This window comes from Pristiophorus japonicus, chromosome 14 (assembly GCF_044704955.1).
Source record: "Pristiophorus japonicus isolate sPriJap1 chromosome 14, sPriJap1.hap1, whole genome shotgun sequence".
NCBI lineage: Eukaryota > Metazoa > Chordata > Chondrichthyes > Pristiophoridae > Pristiophorus > Pristiophorus japonicus.
Window position 1 is genome coordinate 130,532,951 of NC_091990.1, and position 18,883 is coordinate 130,551,833.

At 46.8% G+C, this 18,883-nt stretch overlaps 1 protein-coding gene across 1 annotated transcript in view; it reads right to left on the minus strand.

The window, feature by feature from the left end:
• The window catches only part of LOC139280102 (uncharacterized), a 340,066-nt gene that overhangs the window by 227,034 nt on the left and 94,149 nt on the right, over positions 1-18,883 (minus strand). The window contains exon 2 of the mRNA XM_070899614.1: positions 9,800-9,873. Coding sequence (XP_070755715.1) covers positions 9,800-9,865 — 66 coding nt within the window. The 5' untranslated portion in view covers positions 9,866-9,873. The remainder of the gene's footprint in view (positions 1-9,799; positions 9,874-18,883) is intronic.

Genomic DNA, 18,883 nt, shown 5'->3' on the forward strand with positions numbered 1-18,883 from the left:
GGGCTTTAAATTTTTGAGGCATTGGGACGCTTCTGGGGAGATGGGACCTGTACAAACTGGACAGGTTGCACCACAACAGCGCCGGGACCAATATCCTCGCAGGGAGTTTTGCTAGTGCTGTTGGGGAGAGTTTAAACGAGCTTGGCAGAGGGATTGGAACCGGAGAATGAATTTAAAAGGGACGGAAGTTAAGCAGAAATTGGATAGCAAGAATCTAGAAAGCTAATCTGTAAGACAGAGGAAACAGGGCTTAGTAAGTAGTAAGCAAGGAGGTCTTCCTGTGCTGAATGGTATATGCAAGGAGTGTAGCGAGTAAGGCGGATGAGCTAAGAGCACAGGTAGACACTTGGGAGCATGACATTATAGTTATTACAGAAACATGGCTGAAAGAGGGGCAGGTTTGGCGGATCAATATTCCTGGCTACATGATTTTTAGACATGATAGAGAGGGGGTAAAAATGGGGGGGGGGGTTGCGGTACTGATTAAAGAAACTATTACAGCAGCGAGGATGGATGCTATGTTAGAGGGATCAAATGAGGCCACATGGGTCGAATTGAAAAATGAAAAAGGGGCGATCACACTGCTGGGCGTGTATTATAGACCCCCAAAGATAGAGGAGCAAATATGTAGGCAAATTGCTGTGAAGTCTAAAAACCATAGGGTGGTAATAGTAGGGGATTTTAACTATCCAAATATTGATTGGGACAAATTTAGTGTTAAAGGTTTAGAGGGTGCGGAATTCTTGAAATGCATTCAAGAGAACTTTTTTTAGTCAGTATGTAGCAAGCCCAACATGAGAAGGGGCGATCTTGGATTTAGTTTTGGGGAATGAAGCTGGGCAGGTTGAAGGGATATTAGTGGGGGAGCACTTGGGTGCCAAATGACCATAATTCAGTCAGATTCAAGTTGGTTATGGATAAGGACAAGAATAGGCCTGGAATAAAAGTTCCGAATTGGGGAAAAGCTAATTTTGCTAAGTTAAGGAGTGATTTGGCCATTGTGGACTGGAAACAGCTACTTGTGGGTAAATCAGTGTCGGAACAGTGGGAGGCATTCAAGGAGGAGATCCGGAAGACTCAGGCCAAACATGTGCCCTTTAAGAAAAAGGCTGGTAAAAATAATTCTAGAGCTCCCTGGATGTCTAGGGACTTACATGGGAAGATTAAGAAAAAAAGGGACGCTTATGTCATATACCAACGGCTAAATACTTTAGAATCTTTAGAGGAATATAGGAAGTTAAGAGGCAAAATTAAAAAGGATATTAGGAATGCTAAGAGAGAGCACGAGAAATTCTTCGCCGGTAAAATTAAGGAAAACCCTAAGATGTTCTATAAATATATTAAGAGTAAGAGGGTAACTAAAGAAAGGGTAGGGCCTGTTAAGAGACCACAAGGGCAATCTTTGTGTGGAGGCGGAAGATATTGGTAGGGTTCTTAACGAATACTTTGCATCTGTTTTCACAAAGGAAAGGGGTAATGCAGATACTGCTATCGATGAGGAGTGTGATATTCTGGATGAAATAAATATATGGGGCCCAAGTTTCCACATGATTTGCGTCTGATTTTTGGGAGCAACTGGTGGAGAACGGACTATCTTAGAAATCGCAATCCTCCACATTTTTTTTTCTGCAGTTCTAGAACAGTTCTACTTTGGAACAGAATTTTTTCTTCAAAAGGGGACGTGTCCGGCCACTGACGCCTGATTTCAAAGTTTCCACAGTGAAAACATACTCCAAACTAACTTAGAATGGAGCAAGTGAAGATTTTTGTAGAACTGAAAAAACCTGTTCGACACATTAAAAAATCAGGCGCAGGTTACAAATTAGGCGTCCAGAACGAGGTGGGGGGGGGGAAAAGAGAAGTCATTAAATTCTACAATAAATCCTTATTTATACTTCTACAAATATTATACAAATAAATCCAACCTGAATAAACATTTATAAGCAAAGAAAAGATTAAATAAACCATCATCCTACCTGTGTGAAAGTGCTTCAGCCAGCCTCACAAGTTGAGGCACCCGTTTGTTCCCGCGGAGGGGGGGGGGGGGGGAAGGGGGCATGGAGGCGCCCGTTCGTTCCCGCGGGGGTGAGGCGCCCGTTCGTTCCCGCGGGGGTGAGGGGGGGGGGGAGGCGCCCGTTCGTTCCCGCAGTGGGGGAGGGGGGGGGGGGGGAGGAGACAGTGAGAAGACTGCAAGAAGCCTCAGTGCTGATGGCAATGTGTTTTTATTAAAAAATGTTCAAAAATTAAACAGCTACAAAGAACTACAAAAATGGCCGAGTGCCAATGTTTCCTTCACACTGCGTGTGTGCGAACGCTCCAATGTGCACGCGCAGCGTTGCCGGCAGGAAAAAAAATAATTTAAATGGTACCCGCCCCCTCCCACTTACAAAATCGGCGCGAGTGTAGGCTCCGCCCCCCTGAGCGCTGCGCCAAACAGACAAGGAGCTGCAAAGCGCTCCAGAATCGTGCGTTTTTTTCCGCCGCCGTTTTAGGCGTGAAAAACGGGCGCCCAGCTCGGAGGGGCGCCCGTTTTTTATTGTGTGGAAACTTGGGGCCCATAGTGAGAGAGGAAATATTAAGGGTTGAGCAGCTTTGAAAGTAGATAAGTCCCCAGGCATGGATGAAATGCATCCCAGGCTGTTGAGCGAAGTAAAAGAGGAAATAGCAGAGGCCTTGACCATCATTTTCCAGTCCCCTTTGGATCTGGGCATGGTGCCGGAGGACTGCTAATGTAGTACTCTTGTTTAAGAAGTGAAAAAGGGATAGGCCGAGTAATTACAGGCCTGTCAGCCTAACCTCAGTGGTGGGAAAATTATTAGAAAAAATCCTGAAAGACAGGATAAATCTGCATTTGGAAAGGCAAGGATTCGTTTGGGGAGTCAGCACGAATTTGTTAAGGGAAGATCGTGTTTGACTAACCTGATTGACTTTTTTGAGGAGGTAACCAAGAGGGTCGATGAGGGTAGTGCGTACAATGTAGTATATATGGACTTTAGCAAGGCTTTTGATAAGGTCCCACATGGTAGACTGGTCATGAAGGGTAAAGCCCATGGGATACAGGGCAAAGTGGCACGTTGGATCCAAAATTGGCTTGGAGGCAGGAAGCAAAGGGTAATGATTGATGGATGTTTTTGTGACTGGAAGGATTTTTCCAGTGGTGTTCCACAGGGCTCAATACTGGGTTCCTTACTTTTTGTGGTATATATCAACGATTTAGATTTGAATATTGGGAGTATGATTAAGAAGTTTGAATATGACACTAAAATTGGCTGTGTGGTTGATAATGAAGAGGAAAGTCATGGGCTGCAGGAGAATATCAATCTACTGGTCAGGTGGGCAGAGCAGTGGCAAATGGAATTTAATTCAGAGAAGTGTGAGGTGGTGCACTTTGGGAGGGCTAATAAGGAAAGGGTACACACATTAAGCGGTAGGCCACTTAATAATGCAGATAAACAAAGGGACCTTGGAGTGCTTGTCCACAGATCCCTGAAAGTAGTAGGCCAGGTGGAAAAGGTGGCTCAGAAGGCATACGGAATGCTTGCCTTTATTGACCGAGGCATAGAATATAAGAGCAGGGAGGTTATGCTTAAATTGTATAATACTTTGGTTAGACCGCAGCTGGAGTACTGAGTGCAGTTCTGGTCGCCGTATTATAGGAAGGATGTGATTGCACTCGAGAGGGTGCAGAGGAGATTTACTAGGATACTGCCTGGAATGGAGAATCTTAGTTATGAGGATAGATTGGATAGGCTGAGTTTGTTCTCATTGGAACAGAGGAGGTTGAGAGGAGACTTCATCGAAGTGTACAAAATATTGAGGGGCCTGGACATAGTGGATAATAAGGGTCTATTTCCATTGGTGGAAGAGTCTATTACGAGGGGGCATAGTTTTAAGGTGGTTGATGGAAGGTTTAGAGGGGATTTTGGTTGGGGGGGGGGGGGTGCTTTAAACAGAGGGTGGTGGGGATCTGGAATTTGTTGCCTGGAAGAGTGGTGGATGCAGAAACCCTCACCACTTTTAAGAGATGGTTGAATGGGTGCTTAAAGTGTAGGACCTAAAAGCTGGTAATTGGGATTAGACTGGATGACCTTTTGTTGGACGGCGCAGATATAATGGTAAGTACTGCAGGGAATAGAATATAGCCAGGGTGATCTCCTGCATTAGTTTCGATTGCCTGGATGGATCAGAGAGGAATTTTCCCAGATTTATTCTCCCTAATTTGGCCTGCGTTTTTAAATCTGGTTTTTGCCTCTCCCAGGAGATCACATGGCTCTGGTTGGGGTGGAGTGTAGATGTTTTCAGTATAAGGGGTGTCGCAGTTGCGAGGGGCCGACTGGTTGGGCTGGGTGCTCTTTGCCTTTGTCATTGTTCATAGGTTTATATCTAACCTTTAGGGCTGCTGACCAAGGGCCGTGTGGCTCTTTGTCGGCCGGCGCGGACACGATGTTCCGAAATGGCCTCCCTTCTGCGCTTTAAATTTCTATGCTTCTATGGACCAAATTTCCCCATGAGTTGCACCGTTTTTTTTTGGTGTAACGTGATTTTTCTGGCGTATCTTTTTAGTTGCAAATATTGCCATTTAATTTGCGCCAGTGTAAGTGAGTTAGTTAGGTTTTTTTGTTAAGTCAATTTTTGTTTCCAAAAGGAGGCATTCCCGGCCACTTGCACCATTTATGCCAATTTGGCCAGAAAAAGTTGTACTAAACTAACTTTGGACAGCGTATGTGTCCACTTTTGTCCGCACAGAAAGACCTTACTTACAGTTAAGGAATCGGCGCAAGTAACTACATTTAAAGCACCACCAAGCACCAAACAAAGCACAAAAAGTAATAAGCAATTAATTAACAAATAAAATAAAAGGAACCCTGCACCTAAAACACCAAAATTAATCAATAAACAACAAAAAAATAATAGAACTCCTACCTTAGGGAACGCAGCGGGCCGCCGATGAGGGAGCCCATTCTGCCAGGGCTAGGGATGATGTGCTTCGACCCCTCCCCCACAACCTGCAGCGCGCGTTTGCCGAAACAACCTCTAGCGCTTATATGCAGAGGTCCCGGGCACTGTTTTCAGCGCCGGGACCTAGCTCCGCCCCCCTCTCTTTCTTCTGCGCCATACCAGCTCCACAGACGGCCTGAGAATTGGCCATGATCGCACGGATTTTTTTTGGCAGTGCTTCTGACATAAAATGTCGGCGAGGGGCTCAGAGATGAGCCGAAAAAAACGGAGGGCCAAATTTGGGCTCAATGTTTCTAACTGGTCAGCTGCTCCCTGGCCTTTAGGCCAGGGTTTGCAGCAAGGCCCTGAAGGTGGAAGGAGTTGGATTGAAGGATGGCTGACACGAGATGAGAAAGCAGGACGAATAGGTTTACGGATGTGGAGCTTGAGACCCTGATGCAAGGTGTGGAGGGTCGACGGCCAGTGATGTTTCCAGACGTGGGGAGACCAAGCAGACAGGTTATAAATAACGCGTGGAATGAGATAGCACAGGAGGTGTCAGGGACCTCCAAATATCAGAGGACACTAGTGCAGTGCAGGAAGAGATTCCATATCATCCGGCTTATGAAAGTGAGTACCTCTTCCACCAACTGCTGACCTTGCATCTGCGCCATGCTCTTATTTCCCATACTCACTGTTTAGTCACTCAAGCAGCATTTCATTGTTCACGCCTCTAAACATATATGTGTGCGTTCTCACAATGGAGTCTCCCTTTCGTCTCACACTTTCAGCTGCATGTCATGGACAAACACTTGTGCACTCATTTCTGATGCGTCATCACAATCGTACTCACCAACCAAGCTTTCTTTTGCAGGGTAAACTGGCATACAATCGAAGCGACCAAAGGATGACCGGGGGTGGTGACGCAGACACGCAGGAGGAGGGCTCAGGCGTTGGTCGGCGGCCATGCTGCATTCCCTGTAGCCAACGGTCGTGCTGACGCCAATGTGGGTAATTGAAGGTTCTCCTTTAATGCTCTTGTCTTCAATGCGCCAGCGCCTACTGTTCCTTTCCTTCATGGAAGTCTACTACTTGCATCCTCCATCCCATCCCCCTTCCCCCCACCCCCCCCTTCCCCCCCACCCTGTGGGCAGTGGAACTGGCACCGTCGATGTGGACAGCATTGGTAAGTGACGCAGTAATTGAATGTGCCAGCGCCTACTGTGCTTTTTTGTCCAAAAGTGTGCTAGTTGCATGCTCCATGTGTCAATCCCCCACCTCCCCCTCACGGTAACCCTTCTCCCATTTACGCTTGCAGATGAAACATCGAGTGGAAGCACAGCACAGCATAGCAGACCACCTGTGAGACCAGCTGCAGGCCTGAAGCACAGGCCTGTGGTCAGAAGCCTTCCAATATTGACAAGCATTGATGATGGAGGCCTCAAGTGATGGAGACCATTGTCAGCATTCTCCGGCTCATCCAAGCAACTGATGAGGAAGAGAAGGAGGAGGAGGAGGACAAAGATGGCACAAGCGCGTCACTGCTTCCACCCACATGCGCCAGCTCTGATACTGGTGGAAGTGCGCGGTCTGAAGTAGTTGACATGGTAGGTGGGGCGGCACTGGGTATTGCACCAGGGACTAACGGGCTGCAGCATGGTGACGGGACTAGGCAACCTCAGGTGCCACCTCTCTGGAGGGGGGGAGGGGGGTGCGGCGGCGGCGGCGGCAAGTCCGCACCAGAGTTCTGCCGACGAGGACTCAGATGATGCCATCGACGTAACAGCTTACGAGAAGGATGGAGGCTGTCCGATGTGGTCAGGAGTGTGGAGGAGTCCACCTCCCGCATAGTTGACAGCTCTGCACACACCATGCCAGTGTGCAGGCGATAATGGACTCCTAGAGTGTCCGTGCGGATCCACCTGTGATGCCACAACCTGCAGGTGATGTGGTAGCAGCCATTTCGGGACAGGCATGAGCGAACGATCGCATTGGTGCTGGAATGGAGACGATGACTGCGGCCCGGGAAGCTCAGAATGCTCATGCTCTCTGGGCAACAGGCCACGGAGTGTCTTAGTGCTGCCATGGAGTGTCAAACTGCTGCCATTTCTGGTGAATTTGAGACTCTGGCTGCTCTCATGCAGTCTCAGCTCGATGCCACCAGATACTTCAGTGTTGCATTCGTGGCCAGCGGGTCCAGCGCAGGCCGCGGAGACGTTCCGGTCCTGTGCCACCCCGTGACCTCCCTCAGCTTGGTGGTGGTCTTAAGATGCAGCCCCGGGGAGTGACGCAGGCTCCTCGGACCAGAATCCTGATGATGCGCTCCCTCAGGATCGCATAATTCCTGGCCCCAGACATGCCACTCTGCCAGTGCCTCCACACATGGTTCCACCCGAGCCAAGCCAGACTGCACCCTCCCAGAAGGGTGCTGGCCAGCCTTCACCTGGCCCTTCCAGGCCCAAAAGGTATTCAAGGTGAAGGACAGCTGTAGCTCCCACACAACAACCACAGCACACAGCAGCCTTCCCAGACCCATGATGCAGCCACGAGAGACATTTAGACACGCGTAAGAGGTGTGATAAGGACATGCACAGGGGTAAGAGATGATTATTGGTGTCAAGTGATGGGAGTCTTTTTGTTTATGTTGTGTGTTGCACTGAATTGAATATTTTGCTAAATCTTTATTTTTGGCACTTATATCTGCGCAGGTGTTCCATTTGGGAGTAGGGAATTGTGCGTGAAGGCACACATTGTGATGGCCATTTAAAATGGGAGCTGAAGGGTGATGTGTGGATGGGAATATCTGAAGCGAGTAGCTATGAGACGCAGCTGCACCTCCCTTGCAGGTTTGCGCTGGGGACGACGCCTAGCTCGGAGGTGACAGGGATGCTCCTCCTCCTGCGCTTCCTCCTCCTCATCAGGTGGTACTGCTGGCTCGACATCCAGCGGCTGTCCCCTCATGATGTCCAGGTTATGCAGCATGCAGACCACGATGAATATGGAGACCCGTTGAGATTCTTGCAAGGCTCCACCAAACCGGTCCAGGCAACGGAACCTCTGCTTAAGGATGCCTATGCAGTGCTTGATGATGCAACCTGGTGTCACAACGAGCGTCATTGTAAGCATGCTCTGGCGCTATCCTGGGGTTCCACAGTGGAGTGAGCAGCCAAGTGAACAGGGAATATCCCTTGTCCCCAAGCAGCCAACCACAATCCTGATTTGGGCCTGTGAAGAGGTCTGGCGCAGAATGAAGGAATCATGGCTGCTTCCTGGGTACCTTGCATCAACTACCAGGATCCAATGCTAGTGGTTACACACGAGCTGGACATTCAGCGAGTGGAACCACTTGCAGTTCACAAAGATCTCGTGGCGATGTAGTGGCGCCGTAGTGGCGCCCTCAGCCCGTGTGTGCAGTCTATCGCAACCTGCACCCTCGGGAAGCCTGCAATTCGGGCAAATCCGGCCTGCCATTCCACCTGTTTGTCCCTGTCATGGGGAAGGAGATGTACTTCACCCTTCTCCTGTACAGTTCGTCGGTGACCTGCCGGATGCACCAATGTGCAGAGAATTGAGAGATGTTGCCAGTGGCAGACTGGAAAAACCTGTGGCCTAAAAATTCAGCGCGATGGTGACCTTGGTCTTTTCGGTCAGGGCGGTCTTCAATGTTGTGTGACACTGGAAATCTTCACCCAGGACAGTGCTCCCTGAGTAAGTCTTTTCTAAATCTTAGCTTTCGCACGCATTGCTCAACACTGAGCTTGAGGAAGGAGAACTGAGATCTGTACACCTTTTGAGGGTAGGGCCTCCTTCCCCCACCTCTGCGTTGGCCACCGCCCCGGCAGCTGGATGATGCCCATCTCCCTGGTCCTCCTGATTGTCGGGCACCCCTGGAGGCTGTTGCTGCCAATGCTCCTTGCCCATTATTTGGGGGGAGGGGGGGGGGGGGTCAGCATACCTCACCCTCCTCCTGACGCCATCTCCCTCCTGGCCATCCTCTCGAGCTGCAGGTTTGCGTACATCTGCAGGCCTTTCTCTCTGTTGGCCAGCCATGGCTGCTGCCTCCCTTGCTCACTGCTTCTCTCAATGTTACTGACGGCGACGCCTTCTCCTGTGTGCTGCCCTGCATCTGCCCAAATGTTCCCCTGTCAACGCTGATCCCATTCTTTTTCAGGCTGCACCTTGCCAAGATGGCCCCTGGAGCACAGAATGCAGCCTACAGGCTTCCATTAAAGACTGAGAGCTGAAAGTCCTCAGAACTCTAATAAAACCTCTGAACACCACTCAGCAGCTTCAATGCAGGGAAAAAACATAAGTAAAACTTTCCTCCAAAAATCACCCCGATCAACTCCCCCCCCCCCCCCCACCACCAAGCTGAATATGCTTCAGGGAGGACAATACACACTAGAATGTGGTGGCCAATCGATTTTTCCGATTGGCCGCCAAAAACCCGCGTCAACAGTCCCTTCAGGGACACTGAATTTCGGACCCAATGTCCTTACAGCACAAAAATATTGGCTGCTGCCATAAAGGGCTACATTATTTTGCTCCAGATGTTTCCACCCCTCCCCTTCATGGTGCTGTTACAAGCTCTTCAAAATTGTTCCCACACCCTGCCAAAAACTGCACTTCCAGGTCGGCGAGGTGCCCATTACATTTTCCACATTATAACAAGGACTGCAAACTAAAATGGTTTGGATTCCCGCCTACTGCTCAACCGATTTACATTCTGCATGAAAATCGGCCCCATATGTTTAAAAGCAATGTAATATGAGGGATTAACATATAGCACAAAATGTTATTCACAATTTTCATCCTGCACAGTAGTTAGTTCCTTTGTTCTACTTTGTAAATTAAACAATACCTTGTTATAATTCAAAATTATTTCAGCCCGTTCTTCTGCAATTAATACGTCCAAATCTTTCTTCATGTCAAAAGCTGAAAAATATATTTAAAATATTTGTGAATAATTCATTTGCATACCAAAATATAGTACAGTATATACACTATCTACAACATACTTATTTTAATTTTTTTGTCGATCAAAGGGAAGGATTTTTAAATGGACTGCACAGATGCATACTAACACTGAAATCGTTACTTGGACTATGCCAACATGAGGTCAATGATTTCCCAAGACAATGTAGTTGAAAGGAGTCCTTAAGATGTAAAACATTGACTTTGTAAAATAAATTGTGATATTATCTTTCAATCCTTAGCATAAACATGGAAAAGTAGTTAGTAAGGATTTTGTATTGATTCTTTAAATCGTTACTGATCTTGACAATATCTTTATTTGCATCATTTGATGCTTTCTCTATTATTCAGTCATACCTGTACCCAGAAACTAATAAGCACTGAAATGGATGAAGTTTGGTGATGAAAAGTGCAAACCTATTATTGTTGATGTAATATTATACATTCATGGTAAACATTGCTGTGGTATTTGCTTTCCCACACAGGAGTTGAAATGCATATATTCCATCAATGTTTTTATATTTCTTAAACTTTACAAGTAATAAAGAAACTTCACCAGTTATATAGAAGTCCATCACTATAACATTCTCATTATGCTTCAAACTGCTACATCATGACACCAAGAAACACAAGAAAGGAAAAGAGAGGACCAATCTATTATCTCAAAAAGGCGTTTCACCCTAAAAACAATGTAACTTGTTGGCCTAGCCAGCAATCAGTAAATTATCCAGGGTTCAGGGGACCTGTGCAGGAGGGAGAATTACCAATGAACTTTCCTCTGAGATTTAGGTTTGAATCCACACACATTATCAGAAAGAAGTCTCTTCTTTTCTGATGGCTCTATGGGCCCAAGTTTCCACATGTGCCTAGAACGGCGCAGTCCCGACCTGGACGCCCATTTATCGCGCCACAAAGTGCGCCTAAAAAAATCCTCGGTATTCTCCACCTACCTGCAGGTCCTCTGGCCCTCTGTGCAGCCAGCACGAGCTGTGGGGGGGCGGAGCCAGGTCACTGCGCTGAAAACAGTGCCGGGACCTCTGCACATGCGCGCTACAGTGGGCACACAAGTGCAGTAGCTCCAGGCGCCGAACTGTGTGGGAGGGGCCCGAAGCACACAGCCCCTAACCCTGGCTGAATGGCCTCACTGGGGCTGCGTGAATAAGGCTCCTCCCACGGCCAGCTCCTGCTTCCCCCCACCCCGCCCCCGACCCGACACCCGCTCCCCCCTGCCTCCGGACCGGACCCGACACCCACTCCCCCCGCCCTGCCTCCGGACCAGACCAGACACCCGCTTCCCCCCCCCCCGCCCCCCGACCAGACCCGACACCCGCTCTCCCCCCCCCCCCCCCCCCCCGACTAGACCCGAATCCCGCTCCCCCCCGCCCCGACTCGAGCTCCTGTTCCCGCTCCCCGACTGGACCCGACCCGCGCTCCTGTTCCCGCTCCCGACCCGACCCGCGCCCCCCCCGACTGGACCCGACCCGCGCTCATGTTCCCGCTCCCCGACTGGACCCGACCCGCGCTCATGTTCCCGCTCCCCGCCACCCCGACCCGCGCTCCTGTTCCCGCTCCCCGCACCCCCCCGACTGGACCCGACCCGCGCTCCTGTTCCCGCTCCCCGCCCACCCGACTGGACCCGACCCGCACTCCTGTTCCCGCTCCCCGACTGGACCCGCCCTCCCGCCCCCACTCCCACTGGACCCGACTCCCGCTCCCGGACTGGATCTGACCTGACCTCCCCTGTATAATATTTGTATAAGTATAAATAAGGATTTATTAAAGAATTTAATGACTTCCCTCGCCCCACCTCGTTCTGGACACCTAATTTGTAACCTGCGCCTGATTTTTTAATGTGTAGAACAGGTTTTTTCAGTTCTACAAAAATCTCACTTGCTCCATTCTACTTTAGTTTGGAGTACGTTTTCACTGTGGAAACTTTCAAATCAGGCGTCAGTGGCCAGACACGCCCCCTTTTGAAGAAAAAATTCTATTCCAAAGTGGAACTGTTCTACCTGACTAGAACCGCAGAAAAAAAAAATGTGGAGAATTGCGATTTCTAAGATAGTCCGTTCTCCACCAGTTGCTCCTAAAAATCAGGTGCAAATCATGTGGAAACTTGGGCCCTATAGATCTGAAGTGGAATGCATCAGGGCAGTCTGAAACCAGTTCCTACTCACTAAATCCACAACAAAATAAAACAATTCAGCACTAGCTAGCAAAATAATTAACAGCCTCACTTTGAGAAGCTATAAGAGTAACTAGTATAGTAAAGTCTTCACACTGCACAGAATATACAGCACAGAAACAAGCCATTCGGCCCAGCCAGTCCATGCCGACATTAATACTCCACTTGAGCCTCCTCCCATCATTCCTCATCTAACTCTATCAGCATAACCCTCTATTCCCGTCTCCCTCATATGCTCATCTAGATTTCCCCTTTAATGTATCGAGACTATTCGCATCAACTACTCCCTGTGGTTGCGAGTCCCACATTTTCTCCACTCTCTGGTTAAAGAAGTTTCTTACTAGTTTAGTAAGTTGTTCTTCCAAGTTCTCTGTTAAGCTGCATTGCTGGGGTAGAGCCTCCGTCTGGCGTAAAAATAAAAAAGGGAAGGTGGCTCAACCGTGGCTATCTAGGGAAATCAGGAATAGTATTAAAGCCAAGGAAATGGCATACAAATTGGCCAGAAATAGCAGCGAACCTGGGGACTGGGAGAAATTTAGAACTCAGCAGAGGAGGACAAAGGGTTTGATTAGGGCAGGGAAAATGGAGTACGAGAAGAAGCTTGCAGGGAACATTAAGGCGGATTGCAAAAGTTTCTATAGGTATGTAAAGAGAAAAAGGTTAGTAAAGACAAACGTAGGTCCCCTGCAGTCAGAATCAGGGGAAGTCATAATGGCGAACAAAGAAATGGCAGACCAATTGAACAAGTACTTTGGTTCAGTATTCACTAAGGAGGACACAAACAACCTTCCGAATATAAAAGTGGTCAGAGGGTCTAGTAAGGAGGAGGAACCGAGGAAATCTTTATTAGTCGGGAAATTGTGTTGGGGAAATTGATGGGATTGAAAGCCGATAAATCCCCAGGGCCTGATGGACTGCATCCCAGAGTACTTAAGGAGGTGGCCTTGGATATAGCGGATGCATTGACAGTCATTTTCCAACATTCCATTGACTCTGGATCAGTTCCTATCGAGTGGAGGGTGGCCAATGTAACCCCACTTTTTAAAAAAGGAGGGAGAGAGAAAGCAGGGAATTATAGACCGGTCAGCCTGACCTCAGTAGTGGGTAAAATGATGGAATCAATTATTAAGGATGTCAGCAGCGCATTTGGAAAATGGTGACATGATAGGTCCAAGTCAGCATGGATTTGTGAAAGGGAGATCATGCTTGACAAATCTTCTGGAATTTTTTGAGGATGTTTCCAATAAAGTGGACAAAGGAGTACCAGTTGATGTGGTATATTTGGACTTTCAGAAGGCTTTCGACAAGGTCCCACACAGGAGATTAATGTGCAAAGTTAAAGCACATGGGATTGGGGGTAGTGTGCTGACATGGATTGAGAACTGGTTGTCAGACAGGAAGCAAAGAGTAGGAGTAAATGGGTACTTTTCGGAATGGCAGGCAGTGACTAGTGGGGTACCGCAGGGTTCTGTGCTGGGGCCCCAGCTGTTTACATTGTACATTAATGATTTAGACGAGGGGATTAAATGTAGTATCTCCAAATTTGCGGATGACACTAAGTTGGGTGGCAGTGTGAGCTGCGAGGAGGATGCTATGAGGCTGCAGAGTGACTTGGATAGGTTAGGTGAGTGGGCAAATGCGTGGCAGATGAAGTATAATGTGGATAAATGTGAGGTTATCCACTTTGGTGGTAAAAACAGAGAGACAGACTATTATCTGAATGGTGACAGATTAGGAAAAGGGGAGGTGCAATGAGACCTGGGTGTCATGGTACATCAGTCATTGAAGGTTGGCATGCAGGTACAGCAGGCGGTTAAGAAAGCAAATGGCATGTTGGCCTTCATAGCGAGGGGATTTGAGTACAGGGGCAGGGAGGTGTTGCTACAGTTGTACAGGGCCTTGGTGAGGCCACACCTGGAGTATTGTGTACAGTTTTGGTCTCCTAACTTGAGGAAGGACATTCTTGCTATTGAGGGAGTGCAGCGAAGATTCACCAGACTGATTCCCGGGATGGTGGGACTGACCTATCAAGAAAGACTGGATCAACTGGGCTTGTATTCACTGGAGTTCAGAAGAGTGAGAGGGGACCTCATAGAAACGTTTAAAATTCTGACGGGTTTGGACAGGTTGGATGCAGGAAGAATGTTCCCAATGTTGGGGAAGTCCAGAACCAGAGGTCACAGTCTAAGGATAAGGGGTAAGCCATTTAGGACCGAGATGAGGAGAAACTTCTTCACCCAGAGTGTGGTGAACCTGTGGAATTCTCTACCACAGAAAGTAGTTGAGGCCAATTCACTAAATATATTCAAAAGGGAGTTAGATGAAGTCCTTACTACTCGGGGGATCAAGGGGTATGGCGTGAAAGCAGGAAGGGGGTACTGAAGTTGCATGTTCAGCCATGAACTCATTGAATGGCGGTGCAGGCTAGAAGGGCTGAATGGCCTGCTCCTGCACCTATTTTCTATGTTTCTATGCCACGACTGGTACCACTGGGTGCCAATAGTGGAAATATGTCCATTTCCCAGGAGCTTTAATAAGAACAAAATACCTTTAAAATTTGATTTAATACTGCATCATCCAGCACCTTCCTTACTACTGATTTAAGTCTTCAAAGAAAAAAAAATATTATTTTGTATTTGTAATAAATTACTTCACAATAATAGGATATCTATCTATTTGGAATTTTGCACAGTTACAGCAAAAAATAAATTATTTTTAAATAGCCATGTTTTCACTTCAAATAATCTCTTCTTTCTTTTCCATTGAAATAAAATGACGACAAAACACAGGTCCGAGGCAGCATGATGTAAAACATTAACTCATTGTCTAAATTTTTTTGAATGGCAGACTCTACCAATCCTTTTTCCTCTCCAAAGTTTTCCCCCTGACCCCATTCCTCCAAAGTAAAGCAAGCAAAACTCCTGAAAACCGATCTAACTTTACATCCTACATTATTAATCTCTTGGAGGTTGCCTTCCTTCATATCAAATATTTAAGGGCCCAGTAATTCATAAAACATCATATTCCACAGAGCATTTAATCAGCTCTATTTGTACTTATCCTTATGACTTTCAAACCTGTTCTTAACTACATGCTCATTCTGGGGTGTTAATCAACACACAACAAATTGCTTTAGCTGGGAATCCTTCGCATATGTATGACTTAATGGAGGGAAACACAATTCCCTTCCAGTGCCTCAGGCTCATCAATTTGATATGTGTCCTTTAATTCTATACACAGTGATCAAGTTAAGTAATCTGCCTGCATCTACATTATCTATTTCCCTCCAACAAAAAAAGATGCAGGTGCAACATCTTGAATCCAGAATTGACCGAAAACTGGACATTTCGACGAGTGGCGAGGAGCGGCAAGGTCCGAAAACCAGCAAAATCCGTAATCCGGCACAGATTCTGTCCCAAGGATTTCGGATTTCAGACTATTGATTTTCTTGTCTGAAATCTGGAAAAGTCAAAAACTGGTACGGACTCAGTCCTGAGGATTCCAGATTTCAGATGTTGTACCTGTATATAAAATAATAGAAAGTACAGGGGCATTAACTGAAATGACGTTGAGTATTTTTTTAATATTGATGCAGTCAGAGAAGGGTTCAAGAACTGCAAGTTGTGATAAAAATGAAAAGGATGAATATGCAGTAGCTAAGCCTTTCTTGCAAAGGTATAGCAAGATACAAGAGCCATTGCATCACATTAACCACAACGCTTAGAGTGCAAAAGTAATGCATTCAGGAGTATCATATTTAGAAGAAACGGGGAAACAGCGAAAATCTCCCAGGCCTCACACTGGGGAGGACCGGACTATTTCCCATCCGCCTCAGCCTCCACTCGCACAACTCCCGCCCGGAAATAAAATTGAGGATTCAGTGAGTTGATCACTAGCAAAGAGAAGTGTGGCCTTGGTCAAAACAGTTGACATCTGGAAATTATAGTTTCTGATATTTGTGTCTAGTTGAATGACACTCTAGAAAAGATCTGGGCACCAAGGTTTTAGTGCTATATGTGGGCTTCTCCTTGGAGAAATTAAGGGATAAATACATGCACTTCTCACCCTTAACTTGGAGAGAGAGGGACACGAGATGAGAAGTCAGAAGAGGAGAGAGAAAGGAAAGAGGAGAGGAAAGAGAAAGAGAAAAAGTGCTTCTAAAGACTCAGAAGTCTCCACAAAAATGTTAAAAAGATTTTAAGAAAATACAGAAAGCTAAAAGTTCTAAAGAGCTTTGAAGCAGTTTTGCAAAAAGCAGATTGCCCAGCATGGAAGATTAAGAAATGTTGAGTTTTATTGAACAGAAGTAAAACTTGAAGTTTATCACAACTATTATTTAATATTTTAAGTCTCTGAACCCAGAGAAAATAAAGTAACTGCATACAGTACAGAAAGACACCACAGAAACACTAAAAGCTGTTTGTGCTGTGGAAGAGTTGAGCAGCTTTACCTCTATACCTATTTTAGGCTACACATTTTTTCTTTAAAAAAAATGCTGATTGTGTTAATACTAGTTCAGCACAGTAATAGTGCAAAGCAACAGCAAAAATGTAAACTAACAATAAAAAAATGTGAACTGTACTTTGATAAAACAGGAGACTAGTAGAATTTAAAATATTCAAATTGTAAAACATAATTCTAGGCGATTTTCCTACTCATCTGCCATAACCTGGGTGGAAGAGCCTTGGAAACGCTAGGAAAAATGGCATTACCACAGTTACGCATTTTTCTGGGGTTTCTGCGGCTCTTATACCATATTTACAATGGAAGAGTGGGAGAACCTCCACAGGAATTCACCCCATAACAAATTTTTATAAAAGAAAGTCATTCAGGAGATTTTTTTTCATTTGACATCCTATTCTAACTGGCACATAAATGTAAACATATTACTTGATACTTCCTTAAACATGTCTGCATCATTTCAGCTGGAGGAGTGCAGGGGGCGGGCAAATGAAGAGAAGATGCCAAGGAATGGAACAGAAGCAGGCCTGTGCCTGGGAAGTGGAGTGTCGGCACAAGTCTGGAAGATGTAGTGATGAGCCATGGGGAACAGGGAGGTCAAGCCAGGAAAGAACAGGTAAAATGGCGTTAGATGGCAGGACTGAGTATACTTGGACTAAGGGGCAAGACACCATGCAAAATGAAACCAGTGATTCCAATAAGGACACCTACAGGTCTCAGCCAGTGAAATTAAATCATTGAGTTGGAAAAAACCAATATGAAATTGAGTGGATCATGTAGTTCTCACGTACCAGATTATTGGAAGAGTAATAGATGTATCGGTCATGTAACTTCTACAGACCAATCACATCATTAGGTGGTAATTATAGATTGAAGAAGCCAGAGGCAGAAGAGAGCACAAACACAACATCTGATAGCGAGAGCCACAGACAGAGAGAGAGAGAGGCAGAGCGAGAGGGAGAGCGAGAGAGGCACACAGACAGAGGGCACACAGACAGAGAGGCACACAGACAGAGAGGCACACAGACAGAGAGACAGAATCCTCAGTCTCCTGCACTGTCCCAACGAAGCTCAACGCAAGCTCGAGAAACAGCATCTCATCTTTTCTTTCGGCACTTTACAGCCTTCTGGACTCAACATCAAGTTCAACAATTTCAGAGCGTAACCGCTGCCAACCTCCTCCCGCCATGAGCCTGTTTCTTTTTTTCTCCTTGTCGCTAATGGCAACTGGTCATTATCCTGCCATTCACACCCTATCTTGACTAATGGTTTTCTAACTACTAGCATTACTATTTCAATTTGGCCCATCATCCCTTTTGTCTCTCTAATCTCTCCTATTTTCCAACCTATCACAGATCTTCACTTTTGTTCTTTCTTCCCCTCCCCCTTTCAGTGCTCCTTAAGAATGTGTTCTTTCCGAACACTCTCCAGTTCTGACGAAGGGTCATCGACCCTAAACATTAACTGTTTTCTCTCCACAGATGTTGCCTGACCCGCTGAGATTTCCAGCATTTTCTGTTTTTATATCAGGCATAATCAACCTAAGTCTGTGAAGGCCTGAAACAGCGGTAATGTATTAGTTTTTGGTCTGTGCAAAGCACTACGGCAGCAATTATTTCTGTCAAAAAGTATTTAGATTGAGTGGAAGAATTCTGTTGCAAAAGTCAATATTCACAAGCGCGACAGCTGCAGGAAAAATGCAGGGAGCAGCGCCAGCCCTTATACATGGCCTTCTTCGACCTTACAAAGACCTTTGACACGGTCAACCGCAAGAGTCGATGGAGCGTCCTCCTCAGTTTCAGATGCCCCCAAAAGTTCATCAACATCCTCTGCCTGCTCCACGACGGCCATGATCCTTACCAACGGATCCATCACAGACCCAATCCACGTCCGGACTGGGGTCAAACAGGACTGCGTCATCGTCCCAACTCTCTTCTCAATCTTCCTCGCAGCCATGTTCCACCTCACAGTCAACAAGCTCCCCGCTGGAGTGGAACTAAACTACAGAACCAGTTGGAACCTGTTCAACCTTTGCCGTCTCCAGGCCAGATTCAAGACCACCCCAACCTCTGTCGTCGAGCTACAGTACATGGACGATGCCTGCGTCTGCGCACATACAGAGGCTGAACTCCAGGACATGATCAACGTATTTATTGAGGCGTATGAAAGCCTGGGCTTTATGCTCAACATCCGTAAGACAAAGGTCCTCCACCAGCCTGCCCTCCAGTCATCAAGATCCACGGCACGGTCCTTGGGGGACCATTTCCCATACCTCAGGAGCCTCTTAACAAGAGCAGACATTGATGACGAGATTCAACACTGCCT